This window comes from Cannabis sativa, chromosome 3 (genome assembly GCF_029168945.1).
Source record: "Cannabis sativa cultivar Pink pepper isolate KNU-18-1 chromosome 3, ASM2916894v1, whole genome shotgun sequence".
NCBI lineage: Eukaryota > Viridiplantae > Streptophyta > Magnoliopsida > Rosales > Cannabaceae > Cannabis > Cannabis sativa.
In genome coordinates this window covers 19,650,696-19,669,446 of record NC_083603.1, presented here as the reverse complement: position 1 = coordinate 19,669,446, position 18,751 = coordinate 19,650,696, and the positions used below count along the sequence as shown (strand labels likewise).

The window sequence follows — 18,751 nt, the reverse complement described above, 5'->3', positions numbered from 1 at the left end:
ATGAGATGAACTACTTTCAGTGGATATAGGCATATTAACCCTTTGCAGAGATTGATCTTGTCAAATCCACTATGAACAAGATACAAATGCCATAGATTAAGAAAAATGTGGTTGTGTCGTTTTGATGACTTAGGTATAGTTACATCAAAGAGTTCTTAGAATACTGCAAGTGGATCCTGGTCACAGAATACCTAACTCATATTCCATACAGTTTTAATCCATTAATAAAAGATGGATATTAAACACTTGAGAAAGTGTAACTGTATTGTATCTGGAATTAGAAATATAAGAAAATTTTTGTTTGGATTCTAAAATTAAAGTCAAAGACTTAAATTCAACCAAATATAATGAGTAATTCTTTCTTGGACCAGCACTACTAATATAACTCTAAGTCTGATTTGCCCATACAAGTAGGAGATTTCTAAGATTGAGGATTTATATCAATTGGGAATAGAATTTCGGGATTATAATCATAAGCGTCATTTAATTTCTTAAGAGAAAATATAATGACATGAAATGATTTATAGACCATTCATCCAATGATATATTATGGAGCTAATTCGAAATGAATAAGCGAAGAGGAATTAGGATAATTTCGATTATAAATAAGAATCCAACGATGCTTCGATTAGCGAAAGTCAAAGTAATCTTATTTATGTAATCTTCTTGTTTCATATTGTAAAAATACTAGTCTAAGGTGTCATCAATTGATGAACAGCTAGATGTCGCATATACAATATCTATCTTTCGAGATCTAACACTATTATGTATGTCTAATGGTGAAAATCCACTAGGGATTTATCTCATTAGATAAACAAACATGTTGGACCAACAATGAAGATTCGAAATTAAACTACAACTTAATAACAGAAAATAACATGGTTCAATATAAATTCATACACAATTCAGAAATTATAAGCATATAGCAAGTAGGAATGACAAGTGAAAATACTAAAACATACAATCCTAAATAATTTCCAAGGTTTTTCAACAAACTGATACAGTGTCCCGTTTAGGCGAGAGTCAAAGCATCATCCATTGAATAGAGTTGTCAGCTCATCTAAAATGATAACCATTCTAGCAACCTTTTATTCGATCAAGATTGGAATTCAGCGTTGTCCCGTTTAGGCGAGAGTCAAGGCAATTCTATCTTATGAGCTTCCACCATTGTTTCATAATTTGCAAGTCAAGTATGGTCGCCACCATTAGGGTGATCCATACCATACAAAACACTTACAAACTACTTATCATGCGAGGTTAAACGGCGCGAAATTGCTAATGAACGTTCCTCCATTAGGGAAGATTACTCACTAAAACAAACGCGGTGTAAAACCCACAATGGAGATCGAATGTCTCTTGATAATAAAGCTCATTATTTAAAAAGAGTTGTATTTTTTTTTATTCTCTTTATTTATTCTATTTATTTTAAATATATATTTATTTAATTAAAATTTCTAATTTAGAATGAAAAATTCTAAATATAAATTTTAATTTAATATTTATAAATTTTACTTAGATGGATATGAAAATAACATGAATTATTTCCATCTTAGTAATAATTTCCAATAAATATTTAGAAAAAAATATTTAAGTTGTTACAAAATTAATTTAAATTAATTTACAACTCAAATTCAATTTTCTATAAATATATATTGCATTTCGAAAAATTAAAGTATATAAGAATACAATTTTCGAAAAATGCATATTAAAATAAAAAAATAAATCCTGGAAAAATTATTCTAATTTAATGTTGGCCCAAAATTAATTAATAAAATTAATTTACAACAAAAAATATAATTTTCCTATTTAATTAAATATATAAGAAAAATTTCAAATATTTAAGTATGATGACGAAAATCAACTTAAATATTAATTTTCTATTTAATTAAATATACTAGAAAAATACTTCAAGCAAAAATATCACCTATCTAGATTTTTCTTTGACTAGTTAATTCAATTTCTAATAATATACTTTAATTCAATTTATTTTAAATTAATCAATAAATGAAAAAATCATTGATTTAAGTTGATCTAAGAATTAATTAAAATAGATAATTAATTTACAACTTAATCTATTTTTCAAGATAAAATTCGAAATTCTAGCATTTAAGAAATGCAATTTCGAAAAATTGATTAATAAAATAAAGAAAAAATATATTTTGAAAATTATTTAAATTTAGTTGAAAAATTAAATTTCAACTAAAAATAATTTTCTATTTAATTAAATGTCATGAAAAAGAAATATTTAAGTATGATGATTAAATCAACTTAGATATTTAATTTTCAAATTAATTAAATGTATTAAATTCAAGAAATAAATAATTAAGTGTAGTGAAGGCTTAATTATTAATTTCTAGTTTAATACTAGGAAAAATATACTTAAAATAAATTGTACCAAAATTAATTAAATAATTAATTTCACAATTTATAATATTTTCCTATTTAATATTAGAAATAATAAGTAGTCTAGAAATAACTATCTAGAAAATATCTTATTTGACTAAGTATCTTTTCCACAAAATTTGAAAAAATATCTAATTTAGGTTGTATTAGAAAAAATCTAGAACCTAAATATTTTTCAAATTTAAATTTAATTAAATATCAAAAATTAAGTTGTAACCACTTAATTTGAAAATATTCCATTTTAAGTTAATATTCGAAAAGATATTAACTTAAAAAATATCTAAAGAATCTTAATAACCAATGCCTAAAATTCCTCAACTTAATTTTGAAATTTTGAATTCAAAAGATATTCAGATTTAAGTTGGTTAGTTGAAGATAACTAAATATCAACTTAAATAGGAATATTTAATGAAAAATTTAAATTAAGTTCCAGAAAGAATCTAGATGGTTATAATTCTATATTTAATTAAATACAAGAAAATACATATAGTTTAGCTTAGAATATAAAATTCCTTAAACTATATTTTTCTTAAATTAATTTCAAAATAAATGAAATTAATTATGTTGCTAATCAATTTTATTAGGTTAAACTAGTTTAATTAACCTAGTACAGTCATTCAAATCAGGCAAATGGGCCTTCACAATTGGGGTGGTTTGTGTGAGGGGGTGCTGGGTTCAGTATGTCGTACCCACTTCTATGGCTCCCAACTCTCACACAAGGCCCAAAAGAGAGGAATTTAACCTTAAAATGAATAACTGTTATTAATTGAATAGGTCCAATAACTAAATGGGCCTAAATAAATTCTATCAAAAACTATGATAATTTATTTTAGCAACATTAACCTATATGCATCTATAATAAAATTAAACACATAGGCTCACATAGGCACACTTTGGATGGGTCCTATCATGTTGCTAGGTCATACACAGATGAAAGAAGATTGTAAATATACCTGTTACAAATTATTATCTTGACCAAGGGAGCCATCAGATCATTAGATCTGGCAAAAGGTAACCATGACTATTTGCAATCAAGTAATAATAGGTTTTGAAAACTTACAAACAAGCTAAAACCACATACTCCTGCAACAAGGTTAGCTGGATAGTTGGATGTAGGATTTATTTAATTTTAAATTAAATAATTAATTTCGAAATATTATTAAAATGGATTTTCGAAAAGAAATTTAAAAAAAAATTTCGAAAATTAATTATATATTTAAATTTAAAATTAAACCTACAATTTTGAAAAATTAGGTTTGAACCAACCTAAATATCATTTCAAAAATTTGCTAACTACTTTTAAATTTTAAATATTATTTTATAAATAAAAATTAAATAAAAAATTAGAAAAGATAAATAAATATCTTTTTCAAATTTTAAATTTAATTTAAATAAATAAAATAACAAAATTTAAAAAATTAGCAAAATATCTTATATCTATTTAAAATTACATGATTATAAATATCTTATTTTAAATTTAAATATGGTCAAAATATCTAAAAAGATTTAATTAAAAAATCTTAAAAGATAAGATAGTTTTAAAATATCTTAAAAGATAAGATATTTTTAAAATATCTTAAAAGATATTATAAATATCTTTAAAAGATATTATAAATATCTTAAAAGATAAGATATTTTTAAATATCATAAAAGATATTATAAATATCTTAAAAGATATTATAAATATCTTAAAATATCTGACCTTAAATTTAAAAAAATATAATCAAATTTAAAAATAAGATAGATTTTTAAGCAAAAAGATAAATACTAATTCTATTCAAATTCAAATTACACTAATATCTTGAATTAAATTAAAAAAAAAAATTAAATTAATTCAAAATGATAATTAGAATTGAATTAGGAATAGTAATAGTATATATACAAAACCATACAAAAAATTGGAAGCTAATTCCATGAAAAAGTATGAAAAATTGAAGAAAAAAGGAAAAATTCGAAACTGTACGGACAGTTCTGCGATCGCAGAAACTATCAAGACAAAATTTCCGATTTTGTCAAATCTTCAAAAAATCATAACTAATTCAAATAAAATCCAAATTGAGTTCTGTAAAAGGCTAACTTGCTGAATGTTTTTCATACTATCCAATAAAAATAATTCCAGAAACGAAATCACAATTATTTTTCACGAAACTTTCACAAACATCAATCAATCATCAAATAACACTCAATACAACATGATACCATCCAAAGAACACACAAACAATCGTTTTAAAGTCCAAATTACATGTAAGTAAATCAATTACCATGGCTCTGAGGCCAGTTGTTGGAAATTATTTTACCAGGATCTTAGATCTACTCACAAGTATGTTTATTAACATCCTAAATATGAACTTTCTAAAACGATAAATTAAACACATATAAAGTTTAAGAAACCTTACATTGGGTGCAGCGGAATATAATGACTCCTTCCGTTCAGATATCTAGCCCTTGATTCCTTTACGTAGCGAGCATTATCAATATCTGAACCTGGATCTCTTTCTCTGAATCTTTGATGCTGAATCTCCTTTGCTGATGATCTTTCTTCACGATCTTCCTCACTATGATTGAGGTATCACTTGATGTGTGTGGGCACTACTCTAATCACTAAGGATTTCGAAATTCAAAGGAAGAAGAAAGAAGAAGTGGTAGCTAAAGATAGGGAGAGAGAAGGCTCAGTTTTTCTGATTCAGAAAGTGTTAGAAGAAAAGTCTAATTTTTCTGAAGCCTTCACTATCTATTTATAGCATTCCACTAGGGTTAGGTTTGAATTATATGGCATTAAAATAATGAAAAAATCAATTTAAAACACACACAATAGTTGGCCGGCCATGCCTTAGTGGATTGGGCCTTGGGCTTTGCAATTTTGCAATTTTAACACCTTTTGTATCTGATTTTCTCAAAAATACCAATTTCCTAATTCAACCATTTAAATGCCAATTCTAACTATTTAATAACTATAAATAATTATTAAATAATATTGTCATTTATCATATTTATTAATTGAACCATACAAAGTATCATAATTAACAAATATGCCCCTATAAACTCTTTCTTTACAATTTCGCCCTTACTTAGTGAAAAATTCACAAATAGACATAGTCTAATTTGAGAATTATAATTGATTAATCAAAACCAATTACATGAGTCTTACAAGCAATATTATCTCAACTAGTGGGGGGACCATGGGTCTATATAACCGAGCTTCCAATAAGTAGATCAAGAATTTAGCACTAAAATTCACTAACTTATTAATTCTTCGTTGAATCCACGCATAGAACTTAGAATTGCACTCTCAGTATATAGAATGCTCTATATGTTCCACCATATAGACACATCATTAGTTATCCACTGTTATAATCCTAATGTGATCAATGATCCTCTATATGAATGATCTACACTGTAAAGGGATTAAATTACCGTTACACCCTACAATGTATTTATTCCTTAAAACACTTGACCCCGTATAAATGATATTTCAGCTTATGTGAAATGAGTACTCCACCATTTATATTCGTTTGGTCAAGCTCGAAGGAGATCATCCTTTGCTTACTATTCGCCGTATAAGCTATAGATTCCATGTTTATGATAGCGCTCCCACTCAATTGCACTACCGTGTTCCCAAAAAGTACGTATCACCCTGACCAAAAGGTAGGCTTAACTAACAATTCAAGGAACACGAATAACCTTTCAAGATTGAGCCTAATCATAACAGGATTAAGATCATTTGATCTAGGATCAACTAGGCGATATTGACTTGAATAGATTTTACGGTAAGTTTAATTAAATCTAAGTCAAAGTTCAATATCGGTCCCTTCCGATGCATACTCCATGCATCCAACCTGAGCTTTACTTTAACCAATGCTCTGGAAAGAACATAGCACTTCTCCAAATGCAAGTAAACTCTGTTGTAGATTATCATATCAGTAAAACCCTATGTCTGATAAATCTAGGAAACTTTATTCACATAGTCATGTTTACTTTCCAATGTGTTGACGGCACAATAAACAGGATCAAGTATGTGAAAAGGGTTTCAGATGAATTTATACATTATGTACATATAATCATGAAATAAATCATGTGAACCATGCAACATTAAATGTTATTTCTGATCTATATTAATAAGCAAATACGATTATATTGAAATGAGTTTTATTTAGGGCATAAAACCCAACAGATACGTGGTCCAAAACAAATGCCAAAATATAGCAAATATATACAGTAATTTTATTGTATAAAATTATTAGAAATGAGTTCATGAAATATTCTAATACATTATACAACAAAAACATAAATCAATCATATAAGATTTAAACATATATGTGCAGTATATATGCATATTTAAACAAAGGGTTAATTTTACAAATGCACAAAAACAACAAAAATACGGTTTCACGGAATTTTAAACATTTTTATGATTTTTTTGATTTTATTTACATAAAATACGGTCTTTTTATGTTGAAATTTTGTTCATTTGTTGTTAATTTTTTGTTATATGTATGTTATTTTTTGTTGTTTTTTTGTTGTTATTTTGATGTTATTTTCATGTTACTTTTATGTTTTTTTTTGTTGATTTTATGTTGTTTTCGTGTTATTTTTTAAAAAACCGTAAAAATGTAAAAAAACATTCTTTGAACATAAAAATGTAAATATTTTACAAAAAATGGTGCCTTATGTAATTATTCCTTAAACAAATATGTATGTATGTGTAGATACGAACTTATGTATGACGTATATATATACATACTATATATAATCAGAGGTAAAAAAGATAGTTTTGATACTAAGTGTTAGAAATTTATATGTATAATATGAAGCATATATGCTCATGTATAAAATGCGAAATTAATTAAATATATGTGCACTATGAATAAATGATCGAAATATCTTCAGTCATTGATTTTTTGAACTTCAATCCCACACTAGCTTTGGATCTACAAAAGAAAAGGAAATTTATTTGTGTGGGTGATCGGACTTCTAAGCTCTCTCTACTCTTTTATGACAGATATACTGTGTTTCACAGGATAAGTAGTGAGCTCGAGGACAGAGATCCTATATTTATATACGTGAGACCTTCCATCAAGGTTCATGCTACAATTAATTGTCAGAATATTTTAACAATTAATTTTAAAAATTAAATCATGTAACTAAAATATTTAGTAATTAAATCTGATTATAATTAAAATATTTTAATTAATTAGTAAATAATTAATTATATTTTATAAATTAAATTAAATAAAATATTTGATTTGTTAGTCTATAAAAATTATTTTAATATATATAAATTAATATTAAATATAATATGTAATTTAATTTAATATAATATTATGCAAAATGCAATTCGATATACCCACATACGTTGAGTATGTAATTATGCTTGTGTTTATCAACCAATTCTTTAGAGCAACTCCAAGGAGCCCACAAATTTGAGGATGCAGTGGTTAATCTTCTCCAAGGTAGCACCATTTTGAGGTGATTTATGCAGTTTTGCTACAGTGCACTGCATATATGCAGTAGCATTATAGCAACTGCATCTTTTTTATTATTATTATTAATAATATTTAATAGCTAATTTTTGTTTATATATATTGTTTAATATTAAAATATCTTATATTTTATTAATATAATAATAAAATATATTTTTTGGTGTAAATTTTAGTGTTGTGGTTGGAGTGGAAATATTTTTTGACATCAAGTTTGGTGATAGTGTAATATCAAATTTAATGTCTCCTTGGAGATGCTCTTGCAATGGTTGCCATGACTAAAGGGGAAAAATTACACTACTGCAAATTGCATTTTGCATGATCAGTTTTGACAATGTGTTGAGTTTATAGTTTTCTAATCTCTAAAAATTACAATGTGAAGTGAGGACTTTAGTTTCAAATAATAATTAGAAGAAAGTGCAAAAATAATAGTTTTTTCAGAGGTTGGAGAGTATATGGTAAGATACGTGACAATGAAATGAAAAGAGTAACTCATACATTTTATCCATAGTATTAAGTTCTCACACATTATTAATGAGAGATTCTTTAACATTCCACATGTTGGTTATTTTTAGCACACTAATTTTGGACAGATCAATTACTGGTATTTTTGGCTCACTATCCTTAAATCATAAACTCTTTTCGCCTTTCTTTCTGGACCGATTATTAAATTTGGATAAGATACTCAACTTAGAATATCCTTGCCATTAGTTTAACCTACAGTGTCTGATATTGTTTTTACTTTAAAAGGGTACATGGAAATGTTTTCACTTAAAATGTTAATGAAACTTTCATTTCATCTGTTGCAACAATGGGTGGTCTGGTGTAAGTAAATATGTAAGTTGGATAGGAACAATGGCTGACAGAAATGACTGTGCAATCAGAATAGTTGATAGTTAATCCTAAGAGCTTTTTACATCAATAAATATAAATGAATGGCTGTCTGTCCAAAGCATTAACTCTTTTTTTAAAGGCTGAACAGAACAGAAGAAGGCCCAACAATTTAATCAGTATCCCTTTGTCCTCTCTGCTTCAGATGCTCCTTTCTGGTTCCAATTGATCCCACTTTTCTTTTTCTTCTTTTGTCCCCATCTCTTTTCTTCTCATACTTCATTTTTAGCTTCTTCTTGCATTTTCTTTTTTATCAAATGAGCTGTGAAGCAGAGCTTGTCAGCATCATCTATTGTCTTTGTTCAGCAACATAACATTTCACTCATTAAAATTCAAATTCTATGCTGCTACTGTTAGATAAGATATTAGTCTTTATATATATATATATATATATATATATATACACACATGAATTTAAGTGTATTGTATAGCATACTAATAATACAATGGAGATGGTGCCAATGTCAATGTCATTATTAGAGTAAAATGGGGCTCAAATTTTCTGTTGCAGCCTGCCTCACTTGAGCCATCATTTATTATTGCAGAGTGAAATCATTGCAGTCTTTAGAGTGAGAAGGCTCAATTATCATATGGTATCACCCTTGTTCTTGTCTCTCCTATTTGACTTTCAACTTCTTCATTTTAAAAAGAAAAAGAAAACTTCTATTCAATTTTTTATTTTATTTCTTTAATAAAGGAAAAAGTAGTAAAGCTTTATTGTTATATTAAACCTTTTTTTTGAAATAAGCATGGATTGTTATATTAAAGTAAACTCAATATGTATGGGATAATAAGTAACATCAGTTTTTTTTTTTAATTATTATCTGAAATAAGTATATCATCAGTTACTATCAAATAAATGGGCACTTCTTTTCTTTTTCTATTTTTTTTCCTGAAAACATATTCAGCTAAAAAAAAAATGTGGCTCTTATTTATTTATTTTTTTTTTTGAAAGAAAAATGTGGCTCTTATTTACTTTATTATTGCATTATGTATGAATGATGAACCTCATCTCATTGGAGAGGAAAAGAAAAATATCAAGAGGACCAATTCCAATAAGGGCGAAGTTAAGGTAGCCACTCAAATCCTTGTATTTGTGAGAAACAAAGAGATTAAATGGTGGGGTCCTCCAAAATGTGTCATTTTCCTAAGCCATCATCCACTTTTTTTACTTATAAAGAAAATAAATGAAATCACTATCTTCACTTCCACTCCTCGCTTGTCCATCACTAGTTAATTGGTGTATATGGAGTGTGCATAGTATAGACCATCTAAAACCTCTTTGAGTCTTTGTCTAATCTCTTCTATTCACCCCATTGCTTTCTGTCTTTGAACTCATGCACATGTGCAACCCACATGTGGGCTTTTATTTAACTCAATAATGGTGTTCCCCACAAACCCTTATCGTAAAAAGATTATATTATATACATTTATATTCATATCCAATTGGGATCAAGGCCATAATCACTTTCAAGCATGATTAATTTATTTATGGGCAAATGAAGTATCATATAATGCAGAACTGTTATTAACTCTATGTTATAATCTATTCCAATCTTAAGTATTGCTTGTTATCATTGTCTTTGAGACATCCACAAAGATAAAACATATACGGGTAAGAGGTGGGAAAAGGGATAATAGACATATACTATACCAAATAAAGATGAATTAACAAAAACAAAAGCCCAAAAAATCACAAGGTGTATGTGGATATACTCCTTTTTCTAGTGGTAATTTTTTTTTTACCTTTCTTTTTTTCATCTTACTTGGCTTCTCTTTCCTCATCTTCTTTGGGTTTTGCTGAAGAAGTTGAGCCTGCTGATGCCATACCAATAACCTGGCTGTGTGTGAACCTTTGTAACTGGATCATTCTTGCATAACACCCATCAGGGTAATTTTTTAACAAATGGGAGTGGGATCCTTGCTCCGCTACTTTCCCATCGTCGATTACTGCAATAACATTGGCATTTCGGATAGTGGAAAGTCTGTGTGCTACAACAATTGTAGTTCTTCCGGAGCAGGCACGCTCTAAAGCCTCTTGAACAGATCTTTCAGACTCAGCATCGAGTGCACTAGTTGCCTCGTCAAGCAGCATAAGCTCTGGCTTCCTCAATAATGCTCGAGCGATTGCGATTCTTTGTTTTTGACCCCCGGATAACTGGACTCCTCTTTCCCCAACAAATGTTTTGTATCCATCAGGCAATGAAGATACAAATTTGTGAGCATTGGCCATAGTTGCAGCTTCTATGATTTCAGCCTCAGTTGCTGACTCATGACCATAAGCTATGTTCTCATATATAGTTGTAGCGAAAAGGCATGGCTCCTGCGGCACTACAGCTATGTGCTTTCTGAGGGACTTGAGATTGTATTTTCTAATGTCTTTGCCATCAATCATAACCCGGCCTGATGTTGGGTCGTAGAACCGTTGTACCAATGCAATAACCGAGCTCTTTCCACATCCACTAGGACCAACAAGTGCAAGAGTTTTGCCTGCTCGAGCACGAAGACTTAAGTCACGGAAGACAGGGATATCAGGGCGAGAAGGGTAAGAGAAGTCTACATGCTTTAATTCAACTTCACCACGCAGCCGATCAGGAGCTGGTGTGGCATCTGGATCATCAGGTTCTATTTCAGTTTTACGGTCAAGAAGTTCAAATACTGAGCGCATAGCTCGGCCACCTTTGATGAAGTCAGGAGCTAAGGTCAATGTTTCAGCTGCTCCATTGGCAGAGACCATAAGGACCATGAAAACTCTGATAGTTTTCGAGAAATCAGAGATCTCATGTTTAACAAGCCACGAAGCATACCAAAGACCAAGGGCATAAGAGGCATAAAGTGCAAACTGAGCTATCCCAAATCCACTTCCAGCAATCTGACCCTTCCAAAAGCAGCGTCGTAATGGAGCCTCAAGGTTGGTTGTGAATAGACCAACTATTTTTCCCTCTGAATTGAAGGCAGCTACAGTTCTTACATTGGCTATGGCCTCCCCAGCTAGTTGGGTGGCCTTGGAATGTGCAGCTTCAAGGTCTCCAGAGAAACCAGTCATGAACATTTTCTGTTGAAACCCAACCAGAAAAATTATTAAACAAAGAATTTTTGATAATTTGATTGCATATACTTCATCTTCACATTGCCTAATTCTTTCTGAAATGGAAATTCTACATGCTATGCTTGAGATAAAGACAGAAAAACAAACCTGTAAGACAGTGGCAGCAACAACGACAGGGAAGACGGCTACAAGGACAAGGGCAAGACGCCACTGCAGAACAAATCCGGCTGTGCAGGCAACTAACATGAGTGCCGTGTTCTGTACAATTACTGATATCCTGTCTCCAATGGCTGATCTGACATTGTTAGCATCAAGAGCCAGCCTTGCAGCTACCCTACCACTTTCATTTTCCTCCTGGTCAAACCATGCCATTTCATTTTTCAGCACTGCTGCCAGCATTTTCTCCCTCACACGTTTTGTCAAGTTTTCGCCCACAATATCCCAGAAGAAATGTTGTAGTGTGTTGAAGAGAAGTGCAGCTGAAGAAAGTCCAATCAACAGATAACAATACTTACCAATTTGTTTAATCATGAAAGCGTGGTCTGGATTGTAGTAGACACTGAGAACAGCACTCAGAACATATGCAAAGAAAGCACTAAGTGATCCACACACAATAGAACCAATTGAACCGACTAAAGCATAAACCCATTCTGGAGAATTCATTTTTGCAAGACGCCAGAAAGAGCTAGCTTGCTCCTTAAAAGGAAGCTTTTCAAGCCGGTAATTTGGATATGGGGCATCAAGGGAAAGACTGAAATCAGAAGTTGAGAAGTCAGACAGCCGGCGTGAATAGGGTGAACGACCATACGAGGAATTTCGAGCAATTATTGGTGAGCTTACTGAGTTCCTGGCACTAGAAGGTCTGCAAATGAAAAACAAGTTTAGTCAGCATGAAATCCTTACAGTGAGTCTCTACGTTCAAACTTTTAGTACAATGCCTTTACCTTGCACTACTCTTTCTGGCATTGTTGAGAGCAGTTTCATGTGCTGCCTCCTGCATTTTGATGAGCTTCGCGTACATACCATTCTCTCCTTTAGCAATGAGTTCATCATGGGTTCCAATTTCAGAAACAGACCCCTGGTGCAGTACAGCTACAAGGTCAGCCTTGCGAATGGTTGATAGGCGATGAGCAATGACAAGAGTTGTCCTCCCAATCATAAACCGATCTAGGGCCTCTTGAACCAGCTTCTCTGATTCAGAATCTAATGCACTTGTTGCCTCATCTAACAATAAGATTGCTGGGTTTTTTAGCATGGCCCTTGCTATAGCTATCCTCTGTTTCTGTCCTCCAGAGAGCTGCAAACCTCTTTCCCCTACCTGCCATTTACAAGTCCATTGCTTACATATTTACCTCATGTAATTTAAGATAACTGTAATTCAATCGTTATAGTATGCATCTATAGACTTCTACCTCAACCTATAATTATTTTCGGAAAATAATAATAATAAACAATTCAGGTAATTTCTTTCATTTATTTACTCTTCCATTGAATTGCATGGTAAGTATATAACGATATTGACTTAATGTGGAGTACTATTTTGTTTTTCTTCATATTATTTTTAATTTCATTGTCTTATACCAGGAATTATCAGTGGATTCTTCCCTCCAATGCCAATATAATGTCGGAGTATAAATATAAATATATGTACCCTTATTTATATGTCCACATGCATTGTTGACTGAGGCATGTTACTTTCCACAAATGCATGCATGGCCAAACACTCCAAACATTGACTTCTAAAAAAACTAGGCATAAAATAAGGTTAGGTCTTGTTTGTTGACCAAACCAACTATTCCATCTTAAATATATATAAATATATTTATATATATATAAATATAAAAACAGAAGCAATTATCTTCTCTTTTTTAAGGATAAGATAACAGAAGCAGTTATAGCCATTAAAAATTTGAACTACATGCTTCGTTCAGGATCCACATTCACCATGACAACTAAAGACATGTCCACTTAAATGATCATTCTAAATAAAGATTAACTGCTGTCAAGAACTTAAGGTAATTACATGTGAAAATTTTAATTGAACTGACCTGAGTATCAAAGCCATCGGGAAGTTTGATAATGAATGAATGAGCATTTGCAACTCTAGCAGCTTCTTCAATTTCAACTAGATCAGCATCAGGCCTACCCAACAGTATGTTTTCTTTAATGGTTGTAGCAAATAGAGCAGGTTCTTGGCTCACAAGTCCAATTTGTTGTCTCAGCCACCTGAGTTTTAGTGTCTTTATGTCATGCCCATCAAGCATAACTTGCCCTGTCCAAGTTTAAAATATCATAAAAATTTCAGTCTACTGACAAACTTCTTAACCAAAGAAACATATAATAACCAACATTTATAACTACATGAAAGTTTACCTGAGGTAGGGTCATAGAATCTCTCAATAAGGGAGACCACTGTGCTCTTGCCAGAGCCACTGCTTCCAACTAAAGCAATAGTCTTTCCGGCTGGAACATTTAGGCAGAAGTTGTTTAAAATGCGAACATCGGGCCTTGCAGGGTAGGAGAAGTCCACGTTTCTTAGTTCAACTAGTCCTGTAACTGACTCTAGTTCCAACCCTGAGTCGCTGTTGCGGTCAATGCTTGGCTTGTGATCAATTACACGAAAAATTTTAGCAGCTGCAACTTTAGCCTTTGCAAATGCACCCATGCTAGGTGCAGACTGACCTAAGGCCCTGTGAGTTTAAGAAGAAAAACTTTCAAGTGGATATCTTTTTGAAAACTATGTTCGAGAACAGAGAACAACAATATATGTAACTGAACACTTACAGTCCACCGATCATGACAGCAAACATGGTGGCTATGGCGAGTCCTCCATTGGTATAGTGATGCCTAACAAGATAACCACCGTACCATAGCAGAAGTGCATAACAGCAAAAAACTACAAAGTATGTTGCCCCAAGTCCCATTCCCTTTGCCAACCCGCTCTTGTAACCGAGCTTTTGAGCAATTCTCAATGCGTTGGAATACGCTTGTAATGCTCTTGATTCTCCAACATAAGCCATCACCACCCGAATTTGAACTATTGTCTGTAAATTTAAACATAGTTCAGAGATAGTCAGACAGACATAGATCAAGCAAAAGACATTCCCAATTAGATATGCAATTTTGTGAAAAGAGCTTTTTTAGCTTTGTTTTCAACCTGCTCAACAACATTTCCAGCTTCTGACATAGACTCCTGGCTCTTCCCAGAGAGTTTGGCTAATGTAGTAGTGTGGATACCTCCAATAACAGCTATGAGAGGAACAACTGCAAGAGTCACTAAAGCTAATTGCCACACAGCAGTGAAACCAACCACAAAACCAGATACAAATGTGGCCATATAGTGAACAAAATTTCCCAACTGCGCCGAGAAAAGAAAGAAAAGGAAAGACAGAGAAAACCCAGTTTATAAAATTCTTCATTAGGAACTAAATTAATCTTTAAAAAATTAAAAAATAAATGAAAAAGAGGATTAACCCAGTTCTATGCTATGCTTCACCTTTTCACTAATGGCATCTTGGACCATAACAGCATCAGTGTTTATGGCGAAAACAACGTCTGATGTTCGAACTTCAGTATCGAAGTATTGAATATCTTGGTTCAAAGCAGCTTCAAGGTACTTAATTCTCATCCTGGTTGATTGTCTTTCTCCAGTCCACATCCAACAAGATATCTCTGCAACCAAAAAAATAACACCATTTTTAAACTCCACAAGAAAATTTAAGCCAAAATCCAAAAGACCCATAATCCAGTTTGAACTCACCAGCCCACGAAGATGCCCATATTGCAGCTCCAACGACTAGAAAATATAATGCATACTGTGAAAACACAAGAAAAGAAAACATAGAACGATCAAGATAAGAGCTTTTTTCTTAAGAAAGAAAGAAATGGCTAGTGATGAAGGATTATGTGTAGTACCTTTAGAACCTCTTGCATCATCTTGTCCGTGTCATTGGCATTGGAGCCAAAGGAATTAACAAGATCGGCAAAGAATCGAAGAAAGAGAGGCAAAGAGCAGCCATGGACGATAGCTCCAAGCGACCCAATTGTCATCAGAACATAATCCAAACTATCAGCGAATCGAAAAAGTTCACCGAACCCAGCTGCCGGATAAGGCTCAGGCTTCTCCCCACTACTGCCACTACCACCACTACTACTACCGCCACCGCCATTAGAATCTTTCTTAGACTGTTCACCGTTATTGTCGTTGCTATTCTCCATTGCTTCTTCTTCTGTTTTGGAAGCTGTGTCGAGACCCAGTTGGGGTTCTCGTTTTCCTTCTTCCTCATCATCAAGTCTGACTGGCTCTTTAGTTGTTGTGGTTTGAGAAGAAGCCATAGCTAAAGCCATTGCCGTTTGCGTTGATGGGTTGCCTTTAAATGGCTCAAAAGTAGGACTAGGAGAAGCAGACACGAGCTCCAAACCTTGCATTTCGGACCATCTCCACTGCTCAATCGTCTTTATCTCCTGAGAATCTTGTGACATTTGCAAAATTCCTCTCTTTATGAACAAACCTCTCTCTCTTTCTCTCTCTTCTCTCTCTCTCTCTCTCTTCCTCTATTATCTCACCCTACCTGGCTTTTGAGCTCATGTTTTTGCTGTCTTTAACCTTTTGTTTTACTTTCTTTTTTTGGGGGAGAGTCAGTCAAGTTTATACCATTTTTTTAACCCTTTTGTTCCATCTTCATACTCTTCTTCCATGTTTTCTCTCTCTCTCTCTCTCTCTCTCTCTCTCTCTCTCTCTCTCTCTCTCTCTCTTTATATATATATAAATAAACCTTTCTCTCTCTAAAGTGGCAGTGTGGAGTGGAGCTTACAATTAGATGGGGTTGGGTTCTCTCTCTTCAGTTTGCTTCTTCTGTAAAAATAAACACAGAAAATGACAGATTGGTAAGTTAGGGACACCACTAGAGAGAGAAATGAAAAATATGAAAGAGAAATCTCACCCGACAAACAACACTGTGTGAAAACTTGAGATTGGTATTTTTGACTAAAACAGCTTCATAGGAAAGAAATATCGTAAGATAAAAATTTATATAAAAAGAAAGAAATTTATGAAAACAGTTGATGTTTTTTCCCTTTTTGTAAATTGGGATTACTCTGTTTTGGTTTCTTATACAAGCCAAACTGAAAAAGTTACCTTGTTCGTAAAGTTCATACCTTTAAACTCTATTTTCTTTTCTCTCTCTCCAATAAATCCGGCGTCTTTTACTACAAACTGTACCCTTATAAGAAATTGTTATGGAAGCTAACTCAAATAAGAATAAAAATAAATAAAATACCATTATTCACCATTATTCTTATTATTACATTATGGTTTGACTCAAAATTTTATTGACGGTGACAAAAAAATTAATTATTTATTTTTTCTCTTGCATAAAAAAATTATTAGTAGATTTTTTTTTTTTTTCATAAATGTGAACTCTACAATTTATGTCAAATTGTCACACAACTAAGGTTAAGCTTAATAAACTATTAATATAGGACTGAAATTCTTGATAGTATTAATTCAAAAGTTGTCAGGAAAATCGTGGTCAAATCTGGGGAATCCTTCCAAGTTTCGATTCTTTATTTGAAAATGACAGCAATAGTTTTTTATAAAAAAAAAAAAAAATTAAATATATTTTCTTCTGCCATTTACTTAAAAAAAATAGATAAATGTGAATAAAAGAGAGTTTATATAGGAGAATTTGAAAGGTGAAATAAAATAATTAATAAAGTAGAAATGATTTATGATTGGATTAATTAAGCTAAATAAAGGTAAAGTAATGGATCCCATCTGGGTTTCAGATCAAATATGATCAGACCTCAGAGCTCAGAAAAATAAAAAGAGAGAACTTGGCTTTAATCACGCTTTCATCTTAAAATATTTATATGAAACTGTGCGGTGAGTGAGAGCAGTCAGCTCTTTTTTATTTTTAATATCAAATTTTGATATTTATTAAATAATTAATTAAAGACTGGGATCTGACACCCTCAAATTCCCCTCCCCTCGAGCTGCTCTAATAATTTCGTTATTTTTTTCAGTGGGATTGTGACAAATATTGCTTCGTTTTTTTTAGTTTAAATTAATATTATTTTATTAATCATATACTACTTTTTATATCTATAGTAGAAAATAATTAATGTAACTATTTACATTTAATACTCAACTTTTTCATATTTAATTTGTATGTAAACTATCAATTAAAAAAAGTTGTTTGTTAAAAAAAATTAGTATTTTTTTCTCAGTGAAACACTACTAAATGATATCTCAAATAGATACTGCTTCCTAAAAATATCCCTATGTAATTTTGATAGTAATGAGGTTCATTTGTTAATAACATGGGCCTCTTTTCTTTTAACCTTTTAACTGTAATTAAAAAAAAGTGTAAAGTTTTAATTTGTATTAAACATGGCATTTTTATTGGGAAACTTACAAAAATACTGAAATTTGGGTTAATTTTTACAAAAATACTGTCACACGAAAATCTTTTCAAAAATAATGTGTTTTAATAAAACACAAAGCAGAACAACTCAAAATAACAGTAGAACACTAGTAAAACACCAGTAGAACACCAGTGAAAACTTAACACAGTCTACTGCAGTATGAAACTTATAAAAAAATACAGTAAAAAAGTAAAAAATGCCGCCTGACAGTATTTTTGTAAAAAAATGGCAAAAGTTAGTATACCATGTAAATTTCCCTTTTTATTTTATTGCCTTCTATTCTATTTTCTTAATTATTATTCATTAATAGATTATAGTGAAAATTACATGAAATATGGAATTTTGTGAAAAAGTTACAAAAATATAACATTGATAGGTTTGCCACTCTTCTATGGGATTTTTTCACATTTAAGACTTTTTATGGTATTTGATATGCGATATTTTTATAAACATATTATCCATACCCATATTTCATGTTTTTGTTTCTAACTTAATTAGTTTTATT

At 31.2% G+C, this 18,751-nt stretch overlaps 1 protein-coding gene across 2 annotated transcripts; it reads right to left on the bottom strand.

Annotated features, from left to right (window-relative positions):
- Positions 1 to 10,294: 10,294 nt before the first annotated feature.
- On the bottom strand, positions 10,295 to 17,253 carry LOC115709438 (ABC transporter B family member 1). 2 transcript variants are annotated; one of them, XM_061111736.1, is made up of 12 exons: positions 16,978 to 17,253; positions 16,764 to 16,816; positions 15,736 to 16,675; positions 15,581 to 15,635; positions 15,317 to 15,492; positions 14,978 to 15,178; positions 14,605 to 14,864; positions 14,194 to 14,510; positions 13,869 to 14,092; positions 12,765 to 13,138; positions 11,968 to 12,682; positions 10,295 to 11,826 (listed from the first exon to the last, which is right to left on the bottom strand). In XM_061111736.1, exons 3-12 carry the CDS (start codon positions 16,300 to 16,302, stop codon positions 10,534 to 10,536), a joined length of 4,182 nt encoding a protein of 1,393 aa, XP_060967719.1. In that variant the 5' UTR covers positions 16,303 to 16,675; positions 16,764 to 16,816; positions 16,978 to 17,253; the 3' UTR covers positions 10,295 to 10,533. The 2 variants fall into 2 exon arrangements, with proteins under 2 accessions (XP_060967719.1, XP_030493406.2); XM_030637546.2 differs by having other exon boundaries at positions 16,764 to 17,012.
- Between the last annotated feature and the right edge of the window lie 1,498 nt (positions 17,254 to 18,751).